This window comes from Molossus molossus, unplaced genomic scaffold (genome assembly GCF_014108415.1).
Source record: "Molossus molossus isolate mMolMol1 unplaced genomic scaffold, mMolMol1.p scaffold_m16_p_16, whole genome shotgun sequence".
In the NCBI taxonomy this organism is placed as follows: domain Eukaryota; kingdom Metazoa; phylum Chordata; class Mammalia; order Chiroptera; family Molossidae; genus Molossus; species Molossus molossus.
In genome coordinates, this window is record NW_023425351.1 from 26,421,984 (window position 1) to 26,448,103 (window position 26,120).

At 44.5% G+C, this 26,120-nt stretch overlaps 1 protein-coding gene across 2 annotated transcripts in view; it reads left to right on the top strand.

The window, feature by feature from the left end:
- SULF1 (sulfatase 1) overlaps positions 1-26,120 on the top strand; it is a 131,992-nt gene that overhangs the window by 77,707 nt on the left and 28,165 nt on the right. For both annotated transcript variants that reach the window (XM_036264318.1, XM_036264317.1), the window contains exons 5-11: positions 4,976-5,127; positions 7,446-7,615; positions 18,397-18,547; positions 19,431-19,606; positions 21,019-21,147; positions 21,420-21,476; positions 22,226-22,355. In XM_036264318.1, the coding sequence (XP_036120211.1) occupies positions 4,976-5,127; positions 7,446-7,615; positions 18,397-18,547; positions 19,431-19,606; positions 21,019-21,147; positions 21,420-21,476; positions 22,226-22,355 (965 nt within the window). The remainder of the gene's footprint in view (positions 1-4,975; positions 5,128-7,445; positions 7,616-18,396; positions 18,548-19,430; positions 19,607-21,018; positions 21,148-21,419; positions 21,477-22,225; positions 22,356-26,120) is intronic.

Here is a 26,120-nt window from a genome sequence, read left to right on the forward strand (position 1 = left end):
ATTTTATTATAACCACACTTTAGTTATTATAAAATTGTAGTATTTAAATTAAAATCAGAATACATGAAATCACATGTGAATTAAATTTTAGTCTTGTTAATTCTACGTATCACTGGAGTGGAAGGGACAATATTTAATAGAGATAAAACTTTTTGTAGAGAATTCTTTTGTAGCAAAACAATTTAGACAAAGTAGTCAACTTTCTAATGTTATGTATTTTTATATTATAAAGCGTATTTATGTTCCTTATGGGAAATATATTCTGTAATATGGAATTTTGTCAATGTAGAGTTTACTTAAAGTAAGACAAATTAATATTCTTATTTTTATGAATTATATGATAGATTTTCAATAAGCACATAAGACATAGCACACCACACTGTACTATTTACTGAACCACAGCATTCTTAGACACTGGGATATGAAGAGATATAGACTTACAATCTAATTGGGGAAACCTGGCCCATGAATACAAGTTGACATAAAAGGAAATCGTAATTTTTACTTGATTTAAAATTATGTATATTACTTGTTATGGCTAGCAAAATCCTGTGATCCAAATCTATCAATTACATAGAGTAAAAGCTCAGTTAGTATATCATTTGTCATACTGAATAAGATTTAACTTCTTCACAGCATCAACAGTCTTTTGTGTCGTTACTATTGCTGATTTAAAATAAATGTCTTTGCTTCAGATAGCTCAAGGAAACTGTTCTGTGCTTTATGGCACAGACAGTCCTGGACAGAGTAGCATGGCCTAAAGTCAAAAAATGTATAATCAGGTCTTTGTGATCTTTCTCCTGGTGCTTAACCCACCGCCACCTTCTTGAACAGCTGTGAAAGGATGTATTCAGTGGCATCCCAGAGAGAAAATGGTACAGAAGGGCAGGTGGATGGCATGTTAGTGATCTGTTCAGGTAGCATAGCAGCAAGTCACGTTGAATGGCCAATGCCAAAGGAGAGAACAACTTCAAACTACACATAATGGCAATATGGGCAAGAAAATGAAATTCACCTTAGGGAGGGAGGAAGAGATTTAATACATCTGGAGGGAAATAATTAGAAGCCCAGATAATCAATTGCAGAGCCTGCCAGGGGTGATTACAAATGAGTCTCAATGTCAGGAGGCAGCAAGAAAGGCCAGAGTCGCTGGAAGCTGCCAACACTGGGGTGTCGCTTAGTGACGCATGAGGTCCTGGTCTCTTTTGGAACAAGTGTGAGGAGTGAGGGCACATCTGGAAAACGGTACATTCTTTACACTCCATTAACACAAAGACACCCAAAACCTGGAGGGAGTTCTGACGTGAATGACAAGCCCAGTACAGAGACTTGCAGAAATAGTTTATAAAGGGAGGACGAAAGGGGAGGCAATAGCCATGGCAATGGGTAGAAAACAGTACAAAATAACTTCGCGAAGGAAACGATGAAGGAAGGGCTTGGCATGGCTGCCCGGAGAGGGAAAAACAAAAAATAAAACTAAGAGGAGCAGGAAAAGTTTTAAAACCAATCAAGCAGGGACATGGAAGCCAAATGGGAGAGAACGTGTTGCCACAAAATAAATCAGATTGGGAAAGAAAAACACTGGAACTTCTCAAGACACGTCTTCCAGCGCGCAAGGCAGAACCCCAGGACGAGCATCCCTCGCTGCAGGACGCAGCTATTGATTGACAGCCAGAGCGCCCGGTTGCAAGGATGGAGGGGATGCCCGTGCTGGTAATACCAGTAACAGTAGCAGCGCTTAACAGGCCCTTGCTATGTGCCAGGCACTGTGTTGACCATTTGATGTTTGTATCAACTCACTCAATCCTGACAGCCATCCAACCACGACTGTTGTTAGCATCGTCAGGGTTTTAGGAAAAGGGAAGCGGAGCGGGAGAGAGAGGTGGCTTGCCCGCGCACGCGCAGATAGCAGGCAGCAGGCCACGACTGGAGCCGGAGCAGGCTGGCTGCAGGGTTTGCATCGCAAACACTATGCTCTTTTCCTTCTTTGGAAACGGAAGGAGAGGAGGATGGAATCAACTCCAGGGATGAGGCGCAGGCCGCAGGAAAGAGCTGGGCCTGAGGTTATTAAGTGGAACTTTCTGGAAACAGTCCCCTTCTGGGGTGACGTTGTTGGGGTGTGGTGTTGGTCAGCTGCCTGTGACTCCGAGTCATGTTGCTTCTGTCGGAAAAGGAAACTCCTCCTGTGGTTCTGTGTGAGAAGGTGGTTAGTGTCTGAAGACAAGAGCCCGTCATTAGAAGAATTCCTACCGCGCGGAGTCAGCTCGGAGGGAAGTCCTGAGTCACATCTGACGTGAGCGCCTCCGCTCCTTGTCCTGCGCCTGTCATCTGCTCTGGGCCCTGGCACAGTCCTCAGGCAGTGGGCGTTGGACAGCGTGATTCACTCACTCATTCACAGATTCAACAGATAAACATTCATTCAACAGATAAGTCAACATTGCCTAGTTCCTCTGACCAAAGTCAACTCTTTAAAAAAAAAATCAATCTGCAAAACATCAACTTCAGCAACTCTGAAGCCCTATTCTATGAATGTATTTAGACCAAATCAGCATTAAAACTAGAATCCAAGTGAAAACAAAATGTATCAAGTTTGGAACCTGTAGAATCCCCAGAATACATGGGGGTCCATGAACCCCAGTTCCAGAAACTAAATGTATGGAGCCCTGCACTATGTGCAAGGCTGGGTTAGTACAGAGATGAGGCAAAGGCAACGATTGCCCTCAGACGCCTTCCCATCTGCGAAGGGGTAGGCTTACATGTGAACGGGACTCTACCACTGGGAAGAGAGGGAAGATGGCATTAGAGCCACAGACACAAAGTGCTGTGGGGTTGGGGCACAGACCGGGAATGATAGGCATGTGCTCCGGCCTGACACAGAGGGGGAGATGGAGACAGTAGCGCAGGCAGTGGTAGGGGGTGCAAACCAGAGCTGGAGGGGGGACATGAACAGAGAAATACTAGATGGCTGAGAGAGAGAGATTTTGTGCCGACCCAAGGAAGGCCGTGGATAGCACTCTGTCAGATTAGTCTGGATCCTGCAGGTGACAAGGGTCTGTCTAGACTGTGACAAGAGGATGATGTGACCAGAGATGGTCTTCAGGAGATGGCAGTGAGCGTGGGGAGACCCAAGCGCCTGGCAAGGAAAGCCAGCCAGGAAGCTGGGCACCTGTGGAGGTGTCACGTAATCAGGAGGAGGCCAGGTCCGAGAGCGTCACCCGGGTGGAACCCACAGGCAGTGGCGACTGCCGGGCGAGGAGCAGGTAGAATCAGGGAAGGCTCTGGGTTGCCAAGTCTGATTACCTGGCAGGAGAATTATGCCACCCAGAGAATTAAAGGACAGCTGAGAAGTAAATGGGAAAGGGAAAGGGATTCATTCCTTGGGGATGACTGTGTTAAAGGGCCAGGAAAACATTCAGCTGGAGATAAGCTACAGGTAGTTGTGGATCCAAGATGAGAGCAAGATACACAGCTATCCCTTAAAAACACAGACGTGACGTACAGTGGGTGAGTTTAAGGTGCAGAAATGTGTGTTTGAAGAGCGCACCAGGGAAGGGCCTGCAGTCTAGGGTCCGTTTTCATGACCCCAAGCCAGACGTCCAGGAGCTACCTTTCCTCATGTGTGTAAGGGAGGCACCTGCAAAACTGGCCTAATTAAGCTGGACAGCAGCTTTGGCCTGGAAGGCAAGAGCACATGGTCTCTCCCTAAGTTAAAGATGAAAGCCTTCTAAAAATCAGAAAAGTTAAAACTTGCATGCACGTGTGTATGTATGTGTAGATATAGGTGTGTGTACACACACACATACCAACACACATGTATTCCTATATGTGCATATATAAAATAACATGTTCTCTTGTCCTTCATACTTGAGGGCAAGGCTATGTATGTGTCTAATTATTACTCATAGGATGATCAAACATTTAGGTTTACCCTGAACAGTGTTTGTGTATACTTGTTTTCCTGGTGTAATTACTATAATTACAAATGGCAATCTCGTTCTCTCTCAAAAGTGTACCAACAATATACTTATGGCCACCTTCTGATAGTTATAAAGGTGTCTGACTTCAAGATCGAACACATTTTGTTCCTGCCACCCCAACCCACCTTACTGTCCCCCAGCCTCTCTCCGATCGTCATCTTTGGCAGAGGACCATAGCTGCAGTTTGGCTCTCTGAGAGGTCAGCCTTGTTGCACAGTGGCCTTTCCTGGATGTGACATGCTGAGGTTACAGATGTGAAGTCCTTCCGGTGGCCTTTTCAATGAGTATTTGTCGAGGAAACACTTCAATTGGACTATTATTCTATGAAAATCAGTTATCTACGTAGCAATTCTGTGCTGCCAGAATTTTTGATGTTGAAGAGGTAGACATGCACATTTGTAAAATACACATGATGTCAACACAGATGACAAAATACATGACACATGAGAACTCTGACCATGTCCCATAAAAACGAAATGTACCACAGTCCCTTGGTTTAGAAAATCTGTACTCTCTGGATATCCAAAAAGAAAGACAAGCTTTTCAGTAGTGTTTCTAATATTCACAATTCTTTAACAGCGAGTTAAAAAGCATAATTTAGTACAAGGACTGAACTCTCGCTTCTCCGGGGGTAGCGTTCCCAGTCTCCCACGGACTGCTTCTCTGAATGCTGCGTCAACTCAACAAAAGGCGGATTCTGCTGGTATCCCAGTAAAACCACAAGAATAGCTGCACCCAGAGTACCTTGATCATTATGGTGTTTATTGAATTATGATCCATGTATTTGGGGGCTACTACTTTTATTTACTCAAAAGGAGAATGTGTCTATGTCACTTTGCCAAAGGACTGGAGTATGACTCTAACGTTATTTTGGCATTCACTGTTAACTTTTCTTCTACCATCTCTTTTTCAAGCCATCATTTCATATTTATGCATTTATACATTTATTTATGATTAATCATTTCGCATGAGAAAATAATCCTTTTTTCCCATTGCAGCCTTCTTTGGAAAATACCTCAATGAATATAATGGCAGCTACATCCCTCCTGGGTGGCGAGAATGGCTTGGATTAATCAAGAATTCTCGTTTCTATAATTACACTGTTTGTCGCAATGGCATCAAAGAAAAGCATGGATTTGATTATGCAAAGGTAATTTTCAGGCACTTTTACACGCCATCAATTTACTTTGTGCATAATGGGGAACAGCCATTTCCAGCAAATTAACCTATCCACAAGATTGGCTTGCTATGTTCTCACAATGTTAGATTGAGAAATTTTAAGGTAATTTTCAACTCCAGGCAAGAAAAGACTCTCAAGGAACACTGACTTTATATAGTGATTTTTTCCCCTCATTAGAACACAAGGCAATCAGCCTTTGATGAAAGTAGCATCAAGAAAATCATAGATGCCTCCACTCTGTCTTATGATAATTTTTGGTTTCCCTCCTACACCCAGAGGACTGGTCCACATAATCAAATGTTCATCTTGTACTGTTTGGCTTTTCATTGGGATGAAAGTCAATTTTGTCTTCAGATTTATATGTAAGAATAAGGGCAGACAATTGGAATAATCAAAGGCTTGGGAACCCACACTCCTCAATTTTACTCCCGTCTTGCCAAACTTAGCTCTGAGACAAGCGCACCTGTCCATGGCAGCTCCAGCCCAAGTGTCTCTAAAGCTACCAATCCCAGGATTTCCATATCAGTTCACAGACACTGGAATTGACATGCCCCACAGCCCTCTAACAAGTGGATCCTAGATTAGACTTCAAAGTTCCCCAGGGCTCTGTGATTGCCAGTATAAATAAAACAATTTTCAGATCACAGGAGCGAAGGGGAAATATCCTTGAATTCAGCCTGCTAATTAGCCCAAAATACCCCCTTCCTTTCCAGCAGTACTCATCTCTTCCTCATTTACCTAAAAGAAGGCGGAATCTGCTCTTTCCAGCACAAATCACTACAAAGGAGCTACTAATAGCAATGAGAAAGAGGGAACATGGTTTAATTTGGACATATTGCTGTCTTTAAGCTTGGCCTGATTTGAGCATGTGGGAATTGGTGGGAGACAAGGTGGAAGCCTCCTCTTTTATCCCCTTCGGAAAACAAGGAATGCAAATGAGTTCACAAACATTGCCGATAGGTTTCCAGACTCATCAAAGCTGAGAGCTGGCAGGGACCGCGGAGGCAGATTTGAACTGCATCCTGCAAAGTGTACTGCTTGTCACCGCTATCATTTTTCATCTGTGGGGATGCTTTGCATGTTCCTTGTTCAAGCTATTAACCTTTCTCTCCCTGTTGTCCTAAGGAGAGCAAAGTAATCACGATTCCCTCCAAAGACTAAATCAGCGTAACTTGCCTATTACCACAGTTGATTAAGTGTCAAAGACAACTGTGTCCAAACAGAATATATATATATATATATATATATATATATATATTTTTTAGTGAGGAAAGAAACAGCAGCTCCCACAGAAAAAAGTGATAGCCTGTGGGCTTGTCCTAACAATGACATGGGACACAGATTTGGTCCCTTGGGCACTGCTTTTGCAGCTGTTCTGGTCCTTAAATCTACATGTGATTCGTCATGCCTCGAAGCCTCTGCCACTGTGAACAGGGCCTGGGCACTTTGTAAAGTTTATGCTAGAGCTCTAGGCCATTGACACACACTTGGAAAGGCAGGTGGTTTAATTTAAGTTTTCATCTTTTCTTCCCTTTCCATCCCGTTTCTTCCCTCTGCTTGTAGCCTAGCATCAGCCCCTGGGACTGAAGGTTAAGTCGTTTTATTAACATCAGGCCCTAATCCCAGCAGCTGGATCACTTTAGTCGTGCAATTAACAGAGGATAATCTGCAGGAAATCAACTGCTTCCCATATTTAGTGTTTCAAGTAAATTAATTGATAAAATGTTGCAGCTTTTTCCTATGCACCCAGATTTTCACCAAGGTTTTCCTTAGCAATTATTGTGTAATTCCCACAGGTGAATTTTTAATTTAAAGAAAAGAGGTTTGTTCGTGTGTGTGTATGAGTGTGTGTGTGTGTGTGTGTGTGTGTTCTGCAACTGTGAATTTGTAGTGGGTGTGGGTGTTTCCTGCCCTTGAAGTAATTAAATTTTTAGTCAATGGATTACATCAACAAAATCTGAGAATGAAATATGTATCCGGTGTTTCATGTGCTCTAGCATTTGGGTTGCCAGATCTGATCATTATCTTGGGCAAACAGGACTTGACTTTTTTCTTTCTTAATTGCTAAGTTGTGCATTGCTTAAAATACATTTCTTACGTGTTACCATGCTAGAAACCCTAGAAAGTCCCTGCAAACTGACTTCTGCCTTGGGAAGTCCAGGGTTCCCTCCTGCTCTAGACTTGACCTCGTCATTCAGGGAGTTGCTTCTGAGGAAAGCAGTATTCAAATGTGATCTGATGAATGTCACCTTTTGTAATTTCTGTTTTGTGTCAAATGTATGTTTCAGGACTACTTCACAGACTTAATCACTAACGAGAGCATTAATTACTTCAAAATGTCTAAGAGAATGTATCCCCATAGGCCCATTATGATGGTGATCAGCCACGCTGCGCCCCACGGCCCCGAGGACTCGGCCCCACAGTTTTCAAAACTGTACCCCAATGCTTCCCAACACATGTGAGTAATACCATCGGCTCTGGGACCTGCTGAACATGGGCCTCTCCTTTGCTCCCCACCTTGCCTCTCTCCTCACCCCATTTCCTTCCACGTGGCAGGAATACCAGCTTCCGCCGGGTCACCACGAAACAGGCCTGAAACCGAGGGCCTGGTCTCGGTCTGACTAGGAATCACATTTCCAACATTTGTAGGTCGCTCAAAGGAAAGGAAGAGAAGCACACAGGGTGAACGGGGCGATTTTTATCAAGCAGAAGCTCAGTTGTCTTAATATTCATGAGAATCATCTCATTTATAATAATGATCAAAGTTTGCTTTTCATAGCAGCAGAGTGGTGACCCGGGTCTGGTTAGAGAAACATGGTTATTTTCTAGGAGAAAACTGGGGCAGCTTTGCTGCAGATGTGCAATTAGGATTGTTCCAGAAAGCAGCTGGGGGCTTGCCCAAGGGGCCTGCCCAGGTCACGGCTTTAAAATAACCTGATGTTTCTTTTTGAGACAGGCGGTGGGGAGCATGGAGACTGGGGGGACTGGACGGAGAAGAGAGAGCTGTGTTAGGCTGAGCGTTCTCAGTCGCCAAGGGTGGGAGAGTCTGGGTGCTTCGGCAGCAAAGTTCATGATTTTGTTTTTGATTCTGTTGACACATTTTCTTCCTACTTGTTGTAATAATAGGCAGTCTTCCACACAGAGCCGTTGGCTCTGGGTTTGCTGAAAAGTCTGGCCCTCAGAGAGGTCGGGAACAGGAATTGATGCATGTTTATCATTAAACCTCCCAAGTCGATGCTTAATCAGTTAGTGTTTAACATCCCTTTTTATCCACACTGATTTTTTTAGCGATGATCCCAGACAAAAAGAAAAATAGATTCAATGTACAGTTGACCCATGGAGGTTGAGGTGCCGAGCCCCATGCAATAGAAAATCCGTGTGTAAGTTTTACCTCCCCGAAAACCTAACTACAGTCGCCTCTCATTTTCAGGGGATTGGTTCCAGGACACCTCCTCCCCCTGTGGCTACCAAAATCTGTAGATGCTCAAGTCCCTTATATAAAATGGGGTAGAACTGTGCATACAGTAGACCCTCCATATCCACAGATTCCCAACCACGGATTGAAAATACCGTTTTTGATCCACATTTGGTTGAATCCATGATGCAAAGCCAGGGATACAGAGGACCAGCCATTTATCTATTGAGTAAGTGGACGGGTGCAGTGTTGTTCAAGGGTCAGCAGTAATTCCTTGTGTAAAGAGAGACACGACTACTGCAGGCAGCCTAGTTGCTGGTCATCACACATTCCTGCAGGACATTCTTATGTTCTTATTTTGTGTCTGATTATAACTAATAGACTGATGACGCCCAGTCAGCAGGATATAGATCATCTCTATGTCTCAGCTGATTTAGAAAGAAGAAGGGAGGTCAGAGCTGATGGAGGACAGGAACTAACCATATATATGGAGCCAGGGTGGGTACCCTACCGAACACACCCAGGAACTTGGAGGACAGAAGTGTTTTAATGCATAAAATATCATCAACGAATAAAGACGGGCAGCCCAGCCCCTGGGGAATATGGTGGAGGGGAGCCACTGTGTTTTGAAATTGACCCAGTAGGTGGATATACACACCTCTGAAGATGTACCCTGATTTACCCATGACAGTAACTTCAGGAGGGGAGCCCGAGAGCAGCGAGCGCCCCCCCACGCCAGATCACTTACAAAGTTAGGAATTAGCTGGCTCCGTGAAAGAAAACGGGTTTTGTGAGCTTCTCCCTGCGCTCGGGCCCACTTTCCCTCTCCCTGGAGTCAGAAACCACCTTGTGTAGCTTCCTCTGTTGCATTGGCAGGTGACCAGCATAAGGTGACTTTCTACAACTGAAAACTTTACTGGTGTTTTCTCAAATTTGAGGAGAAGGGGTTGGTCCAATGGGTTTTGTGGCTCCTTAGGAGTCCCTGCCTTCGAAGCTCCAGGCCAAGCCTACAGGAAAATCAGCCACAGGTCAAGAGGGTCCGTCTGGCAGCTCAGTGTCGAGCACAGACAACAACCGCAGAAGGAGAGGAGTCTGCAGAGTTCTCAGGGCCTCAGTGACAGCTAAAAAAAAAGCATCTCTGATTCCAACAATTAAAAATTATATTTAGTTCCATTAATATCTATGACACTCTGCCACACAGCAGGTAGACATGAGGGAGACACAGCTGTTGACCTTGGAGAACCAATAAGCTTAGACAGGGGTTGGCACACTGGGGCCACACCCATCTTGCCAGTAGTTTTTGTTAATAAAGTTTTATTGAAACACAGCCATGCCCATTCATTTGGGTATTGTCTGTGGCTGTTTTCACAATACAACAGCAGAGGTGAGTACTTATGACAGGTACCATGTGGTCTGTAATGCCTAAAATATTTACTCTCTGGCCCTTTGCAGAATGTTTGCTCCAGGTCCCAGCTTTAGGGGGAAGACAGGCAACGCTCCAAGTAGCCATCACCGGTAGGACCCGAAGTGCTAAGGCAGGCATTCAGGGGGCTGTTGAAGTTTGTCCATATCTTTTGTGGGAACCAGGAGAAAGTCATGGACCAGGAGGCATTCAAAATAGGCCTCAAAGAATGTTTAAAATTCCTGCAGCCGATTCTACAGACTGGGTTGATGATTTCAGTAAGAGAACGTGGCTTGGACATTTGGTCACCACGTAAGGAAGGCGATCTGAGATATGACTTGGGAAGTAGAGTATGGGAACAGGGGAAGCAATGGGGAGGAGGTAAAGCTAGAAGGGGAACCAGCAGAATATTGAGGACTTGAGTGGATTTGTACCTAACCGTAAGCGGAGAGTCACCGGAGGGCATTTAGTAGGTAGTGACATGATATCTGACTCGGTCATTGTTACATGGAAGTAGTGTCGGTTATTCTTTAGCTTAAATGAACCAGCTGTGAGCCTTACTAGTGATTTCACATGGCAAAGGGAAAAGTATTCAGGCCCTAGAGGCACACAAGAGTGGGTTCCCACCTCAGCCGTCCTCACTAAGTCTGGGGCACTTTCTTTTTTTTTATGATTTTTTATTGATTTTTTTTAGAGAGAGAAACATCAATGTGAGAGTGTAACCTACAGCGGCTGTCCCCCACACGCCTCCCACCAGGGATCGAGCCCCCCTGACTTGTACCCCGATGGGGAATCAAACTATCAACCCTTCAATGCACAGGATGACGCCTAACCTACTGAGCCACACTGGCCAGGGAAGGGGGTGCAGTTCCTTTAGCCTCTCAGAAATTCCTTGGTCTCATCTGTAAAATGGGGATAATACTAGCACCTTGGCATGATGTCACTAATGAAAATCAAGAGAAGTAGCAGAGCTAAAGTCCCCATCTAGGGCCTGCAACATAGAAGTCACTTCACTGATGTTAATTCTTGTCACTTCTCTCTGTTAAGGTGAACCCTATAACACTGCTCTTTCTTGTTTTATCTTTCTTGACCTACAAAAAGCACAATTTCATTGGGTCCACTTAACGTTCAGGGGAAGCAGCTAGAGGAGTGACAGGCTGATACTTGCACGTCGTGACATGACAGATCCCTTGACACGCTAAGACTCACGTTGTGATGCGCCCCCCGCACCTGGCCATTCTGCAGACACAGACAGGATAAGCACCACGGTGGGCTGCGTTATCTCGGCCAGGTGCGCAGCGTGTGCTACGGGCAAGCTCCAGTTTGGAGAAGAACCTTAGCCATAGAAAGTGAAAATTCGTGGGGTTGGTTGAGTGACTGAGCTTCTATCTGCTGCTAAGCTGTGGGCTTCGGTGCCCCTAGAATGCGGAGATCCGCCGTCACCCGCAGGCCTTCGAGCCTTGGATTGCTGGCGTCTTTGTTGTCGAGGTCTCCCAGCTGCTGCTGCAGGAAGGGGCTGGAGAGAGCCAGTGTGCATCTCTTGTCACTGTGAGTGACGGCACAGGTCCACGGTTCAGTCTGCAGACAAAAGCAGTGAGACAAATGGAAGACAAGCTGCCATTTGTGGTGCACGGAGCTCCTGAATGGCCCGTGTCCTTAGCGAACACATTAGCAACACATTGAAGCAAAGGGATGGAAGAAGTTAAGGGCTGTACAGAAAGATCTGGCAGGCCAGTGAAAAGAAAGCAAGAAGCTGTAGACTCGCCCCCGGTGCGGGGACCCAAGTAATGTAAAAGCTTCCCTTTAGGTCACCTTCCTTGGTGGTCAAGCATTATTGAGATGCCTTTCATCCGGCTTTGGGCTATGGCTGTGTGACCCTCAGCCCGGAGCGAATGTATCGTGTTTCCACGGTGCTTGCCGTTCCCAACAAAGGAAGGAAGCCAGGCCAACATTGGCTTGTTGGCTTTACAAACTGAGGCTAGAGGTTATGCCCACCAACTAAGAAGGAGAGCGGATTAGCGGCCACTCGTGACAGAGACGTCGTTTAATCAGACAGGAGCCCAGCCACTCCTGGTCTCTGACGTATCTGAGGGCATCCGTCATAATAATACACAGAAGCATCCTTATCGATCACAAAGCCCTTCACTATGGCTAAGACCCTGTTGTACTTTTCAGTAAGTTACCTCTCCAGTATCCTCAGAGGAATGCTTTATGCTCCTGGCCTCAGCGACGTCATAATATACACCGGTGACAGGGAGACCCCACTGACCTCCAGGTGATTCAATGGGAACCTGCAAGGCTCCCTTACCACCTCCCAGCCAACGATGCCCCTCCCGACTTAAAACATTTTTTTTGTTTCAGTTCTTTCTTCCCATACCTGGGAATGTGTCACTGTGTGTGTGAACACGGGATCTAGAGAAATCTAAAATCTCCATAGAACAATCCGTGTCCACTAACAGGCAAGAATCATTCTGAAAGTGGAGCTTTTGGGTAAACACAGTATGTTAAATGGAAAACTGTCTCTGTTCAAACAAAAGCCTTCAAACAAAGCTTTTGAAACACCTTTGTTATCTAAAGTTGGAAAGAAATGTCTTACCTTAAAAAGAAGTTGCATGTTCTTACTTCATTTCTTCCACGAATGCATGACAGGAAATTCTTTCGAAAATGAGAGAATTTTTAATTCTCTATAAAAAATTTCTGATTTGGGCTGAACTAACTGCCCCCTTTCCTGTGTTCCCATTTTCTCTCCATCTTTCCTGCTCATCCCGTTCCCTGAAGTCGAATTACACAACTCCAGGGGGCAGCATTCACACAAAATACCATGTAAATGTCCTGGACCGATACGAGGTCGCTTTTTCCTGAAGGCTGGACAAGTGTTTCATCTCTACCTGCCCGTGAACAGTGAACATTGTTTAGCAAATGAATAAACGTATTAACACCTTCAACTAGCTGACATTAAAACATATTTTAAATAATATACAAATAGTTAAGTAATTAAAAGGACGCTTGAAGATAGTATCATTCCATAAATTTTTAGATTAACAAAATGAAGCTCTAAAGTCGTCTTTTTTTTCTTTTTCTTTTTTTTTTATCCTCACTCAAGGACATTTTTCCATTTTTTTGTTCAGATAGAGTAGAAGGGAAAAAGAGGAAGAGAGAGAGAAATATCGATGTGAAAGGGACACATCGAGTGGCTGCTACCCGCACAACCCAACCAGGGCCAGGGACAAACTGCAACCGAGGTATATGCCCTTAGCGGGAACCAAACCCAGGTCTCTCAGGACCACAGTCCGACGCTCTAACTGCTTAGCCAAACCGGCCAGGGCCTTTTTTTTTTAAGACCCCAAAATGGCTTTGCCCTGGTCACATAAGTAGATAGGGACAAAGCTTGAGCCAGGATACCTTCCCAGCAGGCTAGCTCAGTACCCATCACAGTCACAATTAATATTAGAAGTGGCCCCGATGTGTATATTGGCAAAATTCTAATTGGCGTTTGCAACATTGTTAGAAGACTGTTTAAATTCGTTTGATGATATTGCTATAATCAAGATCATTTGGTCTTATTCTGCATGTGTTCAATTTTACCGAAGTGAAGACATTTGAACTCATGTGGGGAATCTCTCCACAAAGTCAATTAAGTAAGTTCAATTTTAGTGAAAGCTGAGATGGTGTGGCCTGGGAGATTAGGTATAGAATTTCCAATTTTATGCCTCGAGTGTGTGTCTGAAATCTGTGTAACTGGCTCATTCTGGGAACTGAGACTACTATTTTACTTCACAGCAAACGGTGGTTCTGCTACCAATACCCTTTAAGAGTTAGGTCATTAGGGCTTTTGTTGTTGTTTGGGACTAAATAACAAACGAAGAAAACACATATTCAACTATAGCACACTAGAAATATATTTATTTTCACTGGTGACAACCAAGGCCACCAGCGGTAAGAAAGAACTGCTAAATTCTTTGCATTTCCCCAAGTATGGATTTAATTTACAACACATGCATTTCTTGAAACTATTTCTTTACTAGGAAGAATTATTCTCCTAAAATACCCACCCATCAAAAAGAAAGGTGACATTATTGATTTTCAGAGTTCTAATTCCTGTTACGTCAATAAGCAATCCTGGAAAGAGAATCAAAGGCCAAAAAGAATTGGCATTGATGTTGAAGGTTGAATTTACAATGTAGCGGGCTACAGGCTGAGCCATCAAGTCCAACGAGTAATGACTAGAGAAAAGAGAAAAACAATGTGCAGGGAAGCTTGCCGTGAAAGGTAAACACTGTCAAGTACTGGCATAGCCTATTGAGGGCTTACAGGTATGTTTTCTTGACAGTCTAACGCCTGGGGTGCACAGTTCTGGGCAAAACTTGGACCTGAAGAGACAAGAGAAAGTCTCACCAGCCCAGGCACACGTGACTATAACTCACACGGATTTTTGGTTTTGGTTTTGTTTTGTTTGTTTTTTAAGGAAAGCAACAGAAACCCCAAAATGACAGTTTGGTCCTTTGCCCTCTCGATTTTCAAGGAAATAGCCAGCGTTACCTGCCTTCCCGCGGACGCACCCAGGGTGCCTGCGGGGTCAGACGCCCCACATCTGGTGGGAGCTCTGAATGGGAAGCAGAAGCTGCTAATGTTTTACATCAGGGCGAAGGCTGAGGGCTCCAGGATGTGCTTTCCTGCAGAAAGAAATGTTTGTATCACTTCTCCTTTTCATAACTGGGATTTTGAGGTGCTTCTTGGGGACTGTGGTTCCTGACTCTGGTCATCGCGACGTCACGGAAGGAGCACAGGCCCCAACACGTTCTTTCTGTTCCCTTCACTTTCTCATTTATAGAATGAGATTAAGATGCTCAGCCTGCCCCTCGGGGCTGCCACAACAGTCAAATGAACTAGACAATAGCTTTTTCCCAGGTACCCGTAAGTGTGGGTCTAATGTGGTCCCAGGATTTGTTCTCTTTAACCCTCACGAGAAGTCTTTGAAGTTGTTATACCCATTATATAGATGAGGAAACAGAGGCTTAGAGAAAAAAGTTGCCCACAATCACACAGTAGTCAGTAACAGAGCGGGGGTGAGAATTCGGGAGTGATTTTGGAACCTTCTGGAACAATTGGATCTGTGGTTTTCCACTCTTGCTTAAAAGAAGTACCTGCGTCTTTCCCTGCCTTGTGCTCCAGCTGACTGCTCCAGCCGGTTTGAATAATGTTAAGTCAATTCTCCGTTAGGGAAGCGATCCTTAATTATCACTGGGAGACAGAAGGCCGCATCCTCCAGGAATTTGGCAGACCCCAGCAGGAGGCAACCACAGGCCTTTGGCAAAAGATCACTTTTCAACAACATTGTCAATTTCAGTGACCCCCGACCTTCCACCTGCAGGTCCCTGAACAGCTGCTGTGCTGTGGGAAGCAGTGGCAGTCTGTCTTCCTTTAAAAGGCAAATGCCTACCCCGCCTCCCCGCCCCCTGCTGAGATCCCACCTGGGATTGCAGTCCCTGGGCTGGGGGTCATCTCCCACATCCCGAAATTAAGGGGGGGAAAAACGCAGGGAGTACAGCTTTGACAACTACCTGAACTCTCCCTTTTAATATAAGCCAGGTTTAACAGATGTCATTCTGTAAATCCGGGAGTCCAATTTGAAGCTTGTAATTTGCTGTTCCTCCAAGTGAGGTGGAGCCATGCCAAGCACATCAAGGTAACCGAGGGAAGATATAATTTGCCCACTGTGAGCCCCAGTTTCAGTTCCCTATTGTAATTTTTATTTGTGTTGAGGTTTTGCGGTTTTAAAAAAGTCAACTAGATTTATTTTAAAATTAAGGCGGGCCAACATCAAAGGCAGTCGGAGGAGGATGTGTAGGTATTATGAAGAAAGCCTGTGAAATCTTTTGTAGCTGTGTTCTTTTCCAGGGTACATATCACTAAATGGTTAGGGACCTTTCACGGCCAACTTGCTGTATTTCTCTGACCTCAACCTACCCCCACGGGTGAAAATCCCTTTCCAATGGGATTTAGAAGCCCCCTGTCTCCTCCTCAGTCACTTACTCTAATCCTGTTTGTAACTCGACATGCTGTGTGAAGAATGAGAAACTCAGGCTGACGTTTGCTTTGGCCTGTGGTTCGCATTGAGATACGAGGAACCCTTTCAGGCCTCCCAAAATGGGACCCTTTGGTGCATGAGTCATTTACTTGGTAAAAAAGAAGTTTATATTGAAAGTTACTCTTAAAAAGAATGGCAAGTGATACCTGAAGAGCCTGTTTGTTTTTTAATGCTGCAGGGGTTTTTTCAACCCAGATACTTTTATAAAATGTATTTGTTTATTGGCTCATGTAGGAAACTCATGGACTTTCTCTGTTCTAGGAACTTTTAAGTGATAGAGGTAGAAGGGTAGATAGAGAGTAGATAGATAGATAGATAGATAGATAGATAGATAGATAGATAGAATGTAGTAGGACATAGATATATAGATGCAGGCAGACAGACTGATAAAGTTGTCCCCCAAAAGAGCTTTTTAGGAGAGGTGCTATTATCCCCAATTACAGGGGAGCAAATTGAGCCACACCAGCTCCTCCCCCTCTACAAACCTGTCTCTTTGAGAAGGAGTTGACTTCCCGCTTCTGAGCGCGAGTTGCACGGTGTCTTCGGTGCCCAGTGTGATGTTGGCTCTAGCGCAGTTGCCCTTCCCCAGTCGACCAACATCGTGCAAACCATCAGGCCCCCTTTCAGTTCCAAGAAGGCCAGTGGTGCCAAAGCAACATCCTCAGCTCTTCAAAGAAAGGTTCTGCAAATCCACTGGCAGGAGAAAGTGTACAATAACAGGCGGCATTTTACAGCTCAGTGTGCATGGAAATGCCCCAGGGCACAACCACGACTCACAGTGACTGATGGTTTCTCTGGTCTTATAAATAATGCCCCAGGGTCACCTTCAGTCAGTCATTATTATGCACAGTCTTTCACTGATAGTATCTTCCCGGAACAGCCGGAGATGGTAATCAAATCTTTTCAATCACCGTAGACTGTTTGCTTGTTCTGGCTATTGGTAAAGTGGTGGTTCTTATGAAGAGCAACCTCCGAGGTAGCAAGCGGCCCTCCCTTCACTTCTCTTTGTTAAAGGAAATGTGCTTTGAAATCGAGTCCTGGTCCTTGCACCTGCTAACTTTGTCAATCTGAGGAAAGTATTTAACTTTGCTAAGCCTCAGTTTTCTGAGCTGTAAAATGGGAATGGGAAGCCTATTTCCCAGAAGAGCTGAGATCATTAAAGGAGCTAGTGTATATAAAACACTTAGCACAACACCGGACACATGGTAACTACTGTTTTAATAGTAAATTGATTCCACATGCTCAATAACACCTAAGGAGAAGGTTCAAGTACATTAGAGTCTGATGGCAAGGTCAAATATGCTCAAATAATTCTCAGTGTGACAAGTGCTGTAGAGTACACATGTTCTCTGGGGATAAGAGGTGGCAGCATCTCCTGGTTGAGGGAGTTGGGTAAAACTTCAAAGAGAGGATGACATATTTTGTGGGTCTCCAATGGGAAGCATGGGATGCCCCTGGGGTCTCTGCAATAGATTAAATACAGGCCTGAACCGACCTGCCTTAGGACACAGGGACCCTCTTCCCTGTAATTAACAAAAAATATGCCTTGCATAGCTATTGATTTGTCTATAAAGTGAATAGCTTTATTGGTAAACGTGTATTTTGCAGAATAGACTTGGTTATAATTCCAGTAAATACAATTAAATTAATGGTATCTATATACAAGGTTAAGGATGAGAAACACTCATAGAGGTTAGATATACAGGGGTGGGCAAAAGCAGGTTTACAGTTGTGAGTTTGTGAAACACGGAGCTTATTTTAATATTATTATTTATTAATTATTTTATTATTTCCATACAAACAACTGTAAACCTACTTTTGCCCACCCTGTATAATTAACAATATAAAATACCCTAGTAAATTCAAGAGAGAGAGAAATGTGTTGAAATTATGATTCATCATACCACATATTTGTGACCATATTTAATAGCCTAATTAGCAATAAAATTTTACGAGCGAACATCACCATGAGAACATTCCCTTCTACATTACCGAGTTTTATCTGTAGATTTGTAACATTACCATAATCATCTTGATGTGTTTCTACACATTTTGTTCCGTGAACCCAAATGAACTTGCACTAATTAGATTTTTAGCTGCCTGTCTCGGTTTTTATAAGGGTGAATCCATATACCTTCAGAGGATGTTGCTGTTTGGGGTGGTGAAAGCTTCAGAGCTTCCTAAATTCACTGCAAGAAGACACATGGGAGAGGAAAATACTGTAGTAGAGTCTCAATTATCTTTCCTAAATGATCGTTTCACAACCGTTCCCTTGAGATATTTCTCTAAGAGACTAAAACATATAGAGTAAGACTCCTTTCTGGATATTTTCAGAACTCCCAGCTATAACTATGCCCCAAACATGGATAAGCACTGGATCATGCAGTACACGGGCCCCATGCTGCCTGTCCACATGGAATTTACAAACGTCCTGCATCGCAAAAGGCTTCAGACGTTGATGTCAGTGGATGACTCTGTGGAAAGGGTAAGCACATGAACTTGCCTCAGTTACAGGTTTTGGTCCAGCTTCCCATTCTGGCCCATCCTGTTTTGTTGTTTTGTTTTGTTTTATTGAGAAGTGAAAGAATGTATCAGCCCTCCCTTATCTTGTGCCCCCTGTTACCTCACCACACTTGGTTCTTGTGGAGCCAGAAGCAGAGAGGAGAAACAAATCAAAACATCGTAAACAGTGGGCTAGCCCCACAAATACCTTCAGGAATCAAGCAAATAATGTAGATAACGAAAGCAGGTCCAGTATAAGGCAATAGGTGAAGACTGTGGTGGACTTGAAATTGAGCAACTACTCAGCTCCAACTAAGATTTGCCATGTGAATCCAGTATTGTCAAGCCTTCTGACTTTTTAAAAGAAGCCAGAACTACAAACATTTTATTTGAAATTTCATGAATTTTAAAACATAACATAAGCCAAGCAAGACCTGCCTAAAGGCTAGATCTAGCTGGATTGGACTCAGAAGCTGCCTGTTTTTAACCCGTGATGACTAGCTGTAAGAGTGATGATATTAAAATCTGCCTTAACAATGAATTTGTCAAAGTCAAAGCCCTAAGTTTGGTGGTGGAGGTTGCTTTGTAGGGTTTTTGTTGTTGTTGTTGTTGTTTCTCTCAAATAAGTGAACAAAGACATGTAAGTCGCATGTGCCAGATTTAAAAAATGTTACTTTTCAACTGTATTATTGGACTTTTTTCCCCCAGGATTGTAAGCAACAAGAAAATGTAGTTAACGTTTTGTCTGTTGGTCTTATAACAGCAGCTCTTGGCTTTGAAAAATAATGGAAAAAAGATTCGGGGGAAATCAGTGCTGTCTTGGGCTCTCGCGGTTGCTTCTGATGGGCCCCCGTGCTGTGTTTCAGCTGTACCACATGCTGGTGGAAACCGGGGAGCTGGAGAACACGTACATCATTTACACCGCCGACCACGGCTACCACATCGGGCAGTTCGGACTGGTCAAGGGGAAGTCCATGCCTTACGACTTTGATATCCGTGTGCCTTTCTTCATTCGTGGGCCAAGTGTAGAACCCGGATCAATGTACGTATTTCTCTGTTTGCACATTCACCTGTCGTAGCTCATGTACATCTGAGATCATTCGGGTACCAATCTCAGTGCCGGTTTTCTTTCATCCAAAACAAAAAATGGTGTATGTAGGTTGGTAACTTAGAAGACGAAAACCTACACCTCAACCGCCCCCCTTGCCACATGTTAATTTAACTAAATTATACTCTTTAAAGAGAAAGGAAAAATAAGTGTATCAATGATTAATTCTCTCAGATTGATCAGAATCCATGTCACGTGGGCCTGTGTACACAGATAATGACAGGATCCTTAGGAACATGACCCTTACTTTCTTTGAATAAGAGATACACTGTCTTTTGTCAAAACATGTGCCATCTTCTCAGTTGTTGTTGTTTTTCAAAATCATTTTTTAAATTAAATTTTTAAAAGCATGAATTTTTTAAAGACAAGAAGCCTAAAGGGCTGGACTTGAATTCCTCTACCTTACACAGCCTCTGCATCTCCTCGTCTCTCTTCCTGTCGTAAAATGAGTTTCACGTGCCCTGCCAATCACAGCAGAAGGTTATGTATAAACTGAGAACATGTGCACGAAACAATTACGGAAGGAGTGAAAGAAAAGAATGCAAGTAGAGTCAACAGCTGGCAGGGCCTGAGGAGCCCGTGCCTGGAGCCCTGGGTGACGACGAGGAAACAGCCGGCGTTAGTGCCCCGCAGGGTCCGTCCCCGAGGCAGCAGGCTCGCCCGGGTTCGGATGCCGGATGTCTGAGTCTCTGCCTGCCGGGTTCCACCGCCTCCCGGGCCGAAGGCGGTGGCAGGAAGAAGGTTTCTAAGAAAAATGTTATTACGTCTCTCAGGTCATTAGAAACTTCTTAGGAATTGTCCAATCTAAAATTAGAAGACTTTATGTTTGAAGGTCTAGGTGGCATGATTGGATTTAACTATAAAAACCTTGGTCCTTCCTTAGAAGTTGATTTTATTTTATCGATTTATTATTAAATGTATTGGGGTGACTTTGGTTAATAAGAGTATATAGGTTTCAAGTGCACATGTCTGTAATACACGATCTGTATATTGCCTTCTGTGCGACATAGAAGTCGATTTTAGAGCCTTGGTTTAACAGAGAAGTTATGGCTATCGGGTTTTAGAAGTATGCATCCTGCAAAACCAGGCCATGATTTGTGGGACAGTGTGGCCAGAGCGTAGGGAGCTGGGCATCTCTCCAGGGACCCCTGTGAGAGACAGTTAATCCTGCTGTGTGCCATCACTGCGGACCACTGAGCCGCCCTGCCCAAAGGCAGCTCCCCTCCCTAGGAGTCGGGGGGGGGGGGGAGGCACGGAAGGCCAGTGAGCCATGGTGTGGAGAAGCGGCCTGCGTGCCACCCTCCACTGGTGTTGGGTCTGGGGCATAACCCTCTGTCCCGTTGCAGAGTCCCGCAGATAGTTCTGAACATTGACCTGGCCCCTACGATCCTGGACATCGCTGGGCTTGACCCACCTCCCGATGTGGATGGCAAGTCTGTCCTCAAACTTCTGGACCTGGAAAAGCCAGGTAACAGGTGTGTCAATTTTCTTCCCCGCAGCCAGTCCCAAGCATTCTGGCTCCCAGAGCCAGCCAGCAGCGGAAGGAAGGAGAAGCCAAATAGCTTTCTTTGCCCGTGTGGATCACCCCAAGCTGAGAATTTCTTGGTTGTTTGTATATAGCATGTTGACGGAGACACAGTCATGGTCTGCGGGAAGTGAGAGGTGTTCCTTTAAATAAACTGTTAGCACAGATTCGTTTGGAAAGACGTCCAGATGCCAACTGTAAATATTATTATTTTGCTTGCAGGTTTCGAACAAACAAAAAGGCCAAAATTTGGCGTGATACATTCCTCGTGGAAAGAGGGTAATTATTGGTTTCTGGGGTGCTTCTGGGAACCAGTCCTAGTGGGCAGCTCTCCCTGCTGGGTATTTTTCCCCCTTATTTTGGTTTACTAAGCATACAGATTTCGTAAGTCTAGTAACACAGTCAAATGGTTTGCTAGTCATGCTTCTCTGGCCAGCAGAATAATGACCGCTGCATCCGAATTATAAAGAATAAATTCTCACAGATGGGACCAAAGCCCTCACATGGCCGTGGACCCTGAGCCTCGGTTGCTAATGGGACCGGTCACTTTCTTAACCACCCTTCCCGAGTTCTACCTAGAGCTTTTCTGCTTCTTTTCCTGAGCTTTTCTCCGTGTTAAATACACGAACACTTGACATTGTGATTATTTCTATAGTTGCTTCTGGATTTCCCCTTTGATTCATAATGCTCAATATCATTGTTTTTCTCATATACACATTGAGAGAAAGCATTTCTATAATTGCTTCTTAACAAAAAGAATGTTGAGCCTATAAAGCTAAACATCGATGTCCACAGTTCTGAAGTGAATGCTTTGAGGGGGAATGATTCCTCCTGTCCTGACCTCTCGCCTTCATTAGTACCCAGCTTGTCACGAGGGACTCCTCCAATGTCGGGCCCCTGTGGTCAGAGCCTTAACATCCATTTCTCGCTGTCTGAAGAAAGTGCAGGGGAGAAAAAGAGAGCAGGCAGGCCATAGGGGGTAACTCAGATCGCTTCTCACATAAGGAGCTGTTCCCTTTCGGTCACAGGAAGTTTCTCCGTAAGAAAGAAGAATCCAGCAAGAATATCCAGCAGTCGAATCACCTGCCCAAATACGAGAGGGTGAAAGAACTGTGCCAGCAGGCCAGGTACCAGACAGCCTGTGAGCAGCCTGGACAGGTGAGTGCCGCAGCTGTTCTTCAGCACCACGTGTGCGTCTCCATTTCTGATTTAAAAGATTTCCAACATACAGTGTACATTTACATGTAAATAAACTGTTCGTGGTAGCCATGGAGTGCTCACAGGGACCCCCTCCCCTGACTGACAATCGTCTAACTGGTCCACGCTGGGCCTCCTCATCACTGCTTGGGCTTCCTCCAGTTAAAGGAGATGGTGCTGCCAGAGAAGGTTCTAGATCCACCCAACTAGACAGCAACCATTCAGGATACCAGACACAGCCCTGGCCGGTTCGGCTCAGCGGTTGGAGTGTGGGCCCGCAGTCCAGAGAGACCCGGGTTCGGTTCCCGCTAAGGGCATGTACCCCGGTTGCAGTTTGTCCCCGGCCCTGGTTGGGTCGTGTGGGTGGCAGCCACTCGATGTGTCCCTTTCACATCGATGTTTCTCTCTCTCTCTCCCTCCCACTCTATCTGAACAAAACATCAGGAAAAAAAAAAAAGATACCAGACACATGAAATGGTAGCCCAGTTAGAAAGACCAGAGACTCGTTCCGTCTGAGGACAAGGCACCCTCCCTGGGGCTTTTAACTGGCCGTCAAGAGCACTGAAAAGCTGCTTAGTCAAGTTCACGGGTAGATGCTGAGCCCCAAGAGACATGATGGGGTCTCCCTACCCTGGACTAAAGTCAGACATTCTCGGACTCAGAGAGGAGACCAAGGTTAGAGAATGACAAGGGAAACTACATTCTGTCTGTTTATTGTTTCTACCTCTGCTTTTGAAATTTCTGACCTCAAATATTTCATTAGAGTGGATCTCCTTCATTAATAAAATAGTAAAGAATTCAGGGCTACCTAGAACATCAACTATTATCAATAAGAACTAAAGGAATACCAGGTGATGAGCGAACACAAAACTGTATTTAAGGAAAGTGAAAATGTATGAACACAAATTATTTTAAGCACTTTTTTTCCAAATCCTCACCTGACGATATGCTTTTTTTTAATTATTATTTTTCTAAAGAGAGAGGAAAGGAGAGGGAGAGAGAGAGAAACATTGATATGAAAGAGAAACATCAATCAGTTGCCTCCCACATGCGCCCTAAGTGGGGCTCAAACCCGAAACCTGGGTATGTGCCCTGACCAGAAATCGAACCCTAGACCCATCAGTGCATGGGAGGATGCTCTAACCACTGAGCTGCACTGTCCAGGGCTATTTAGAGCAATCTTGATTGAAATCTCCACTAGCTCAAAGAAATGCTGTGTCACGATGAGAGGAACTGAATTTCTGCCTGAGTCATGGCAACTTAGACAAAAACCGGAGGAAAGAGAAAAGTAACTACTATTTGTCAAGTAGTTGTCTTATGTGAGGCACTGTCCATGGGCTTTATATGCCCAGTTACTATTAAAATGGCCTGGTTCATTGCACTCCTTTTACATGGTATCCAGCTTTATATGCATCAGCTCAGTTTAGTCTTCACCATTTGACCAGTGGACAGCTGGTGAGTGGCAGAGGTGGGATCCAAATGAACTGTCTGATTGAAAAACCCAGGCTACTTGCTGTCTTCCAAGGTAAGTCACGTTAACTAGGTGAGGAGAAGTTCAAGTCTTCTGTACGTCCCCTTTTAAAAAACGTATCCAATTTGACCCTAGCTATCCACACAACTAGCCAACAGTAGTCCGAGGTATCAGACGCATGAAATGAAGAGCCCAGTTACTATTAAAATGTCCTCGTTCATTGCACTCCTTTTACATGGTATCCAGCTTATTGAAGTGACATTCATAATAAACAATGTGATCCTCCTGCTCTTTGTATTTCCTCATGTCTTTTGTACCCAGGGATTCCTTTGAAACAGAAAAGGGTGAAGTGGGAGGGTTGTTGAAAGAAGGGATAACACCAATCCTTCACATAAGAAAGAAGTCTCCTAGTAAGTCTTAATTTTCAAGTGTTTAGTGGAGAAGCTTAGACCTATTCATTATATTTTAATTTGAAGTCTTCAAATACTTCTTATGGAAGCTCTAAGTATTATTATGACTAAAACCTCAGAATTGTCTTGTAGCTCTAGAATGATTTCTATGAGCCAACCTCAGTAGGCTCATTTACTTCTATTCGGTCACTGGAGATGCTTGGTGTTAAATGTATCTCATGCAAATGGGTGATCCTGGGACAGTCTGAGCCCTCTAGGTGGCCGGCATTGTTACCACTTGAGAATAAGGTACACTGCCTACCTTTCAGTATACAACTCTGCAACCCTCTCATAGGGCTCGTGCTGAAATTCAAATGTATGCTCCAAAAGGCAAATGGAGCATAAACTTGATGATGGTACTTTGGCCCGAGCTCTTCACGCGCGTGCTGAATGCTGTGTTAAAAACTCCACTTCGCTCTTTGCCCAAGACATGCTCCAATATCTGGCTGCCTGGAATTTTCCGCTGCCGCTTGATTTCTGTGTTAAGCAGTTTGAATTTAGATTCTGTCACATGACTATATGAGGACTTCAGCACTGCTCTCTTTTAGAAGAGCCCACAGTCATGGAATAAGGAATTCGACTACGTCCCCGAAGGTCATTTCTTTAAGAGTCTGAGAGCGTCAAGAAAAAGTTGAGCCTCCTCAAGGTGATTATTGAACCTGTAGGTCAAACTTGACATAGCTTAGCTATGTTCTATGGAAAGGTTATATTTTGGCCTCTTTTGTTCTATCTGGCTACTTTGAAGATGATCTTTTTTAGTTACAATATCACTGACTTTATTTATTTATTTTTTTATCCTCACCCGAGGACATTTTTTCCCATTTTTTGTTCAGAGATAGTGGGAGGGAGAGAGAAACATCAATGTGAAAGGGACACATTGAGAGGCTGCCACCCACACGACCAACCAGGGCCGGGGACAAACTGCAACTGAGGTACATGCCCTTAGCGGGAACTGAACCCCGGTCTCTCTGGACCGCAGGCCGACGCTCTAATCGCTGAGCAAAACGGGCCAGGGCAATATCACTGACTTTAAAAAGGAAGAAAAATGTTTAGCATAATGAAATTGTACTGTTCAGGGTCAAGTCAACAGTTAAGGATAGGACTAACTTGCTTGGAATCTCTTCTCTTGACATTGATTTCACACCTGCGTCTCTTCCTGTAACCGGGGGTAACTGCTTTCATTCAAAGGCAGCATGATTAGCCCCATCCCCTTCACTCCTGGTCCCCCACAGAGAGTGTGTGCCCCTCCCACACACCTCCATGCTGGTCTCCTAAGGATCGTGTGGGAGGATCGATGAGGATTCATGAAGGAAAGCAAATTTTAAAAAGACAAATTGAAATCACAAGGTTGGGGTTAGAATTTTGGCACCCACTACTTTTTAGTGATGCACTCTTGGGCCAGACACCTAGTTTGCCCTGAGTCTCTGGTTTCCTGTCTCTAAAAGGAGGGAAATTCATCTCAGTCTTACGAGGATAAAGCAGTATTGTAGGTGCACAGGGCTGGATGGACTGTGAAGCAGCGTACGGGTGTTGGGTGGCGGTATCGTGCCAGGCAGTTTACCCGTTGTCTTCATTCCCCGGAAGCCAGAGGGAATGCAACCAGGCTGGAATCCCAGGCATTGGCATCCCTTCTCCACTATGTCAACCCAGCAACCAGCAGGGCCTACATAAGACAGTGTGGACACGTGTGTGCGCGTTAATTCTATGTTCCTGAATTCATACGAGGCTGGGTGTGAATTCCTCGCACTCTTTCAGCTGAAATTTCACCCCTAGCACATCTATGTGTAGATGAACTACACACACTCA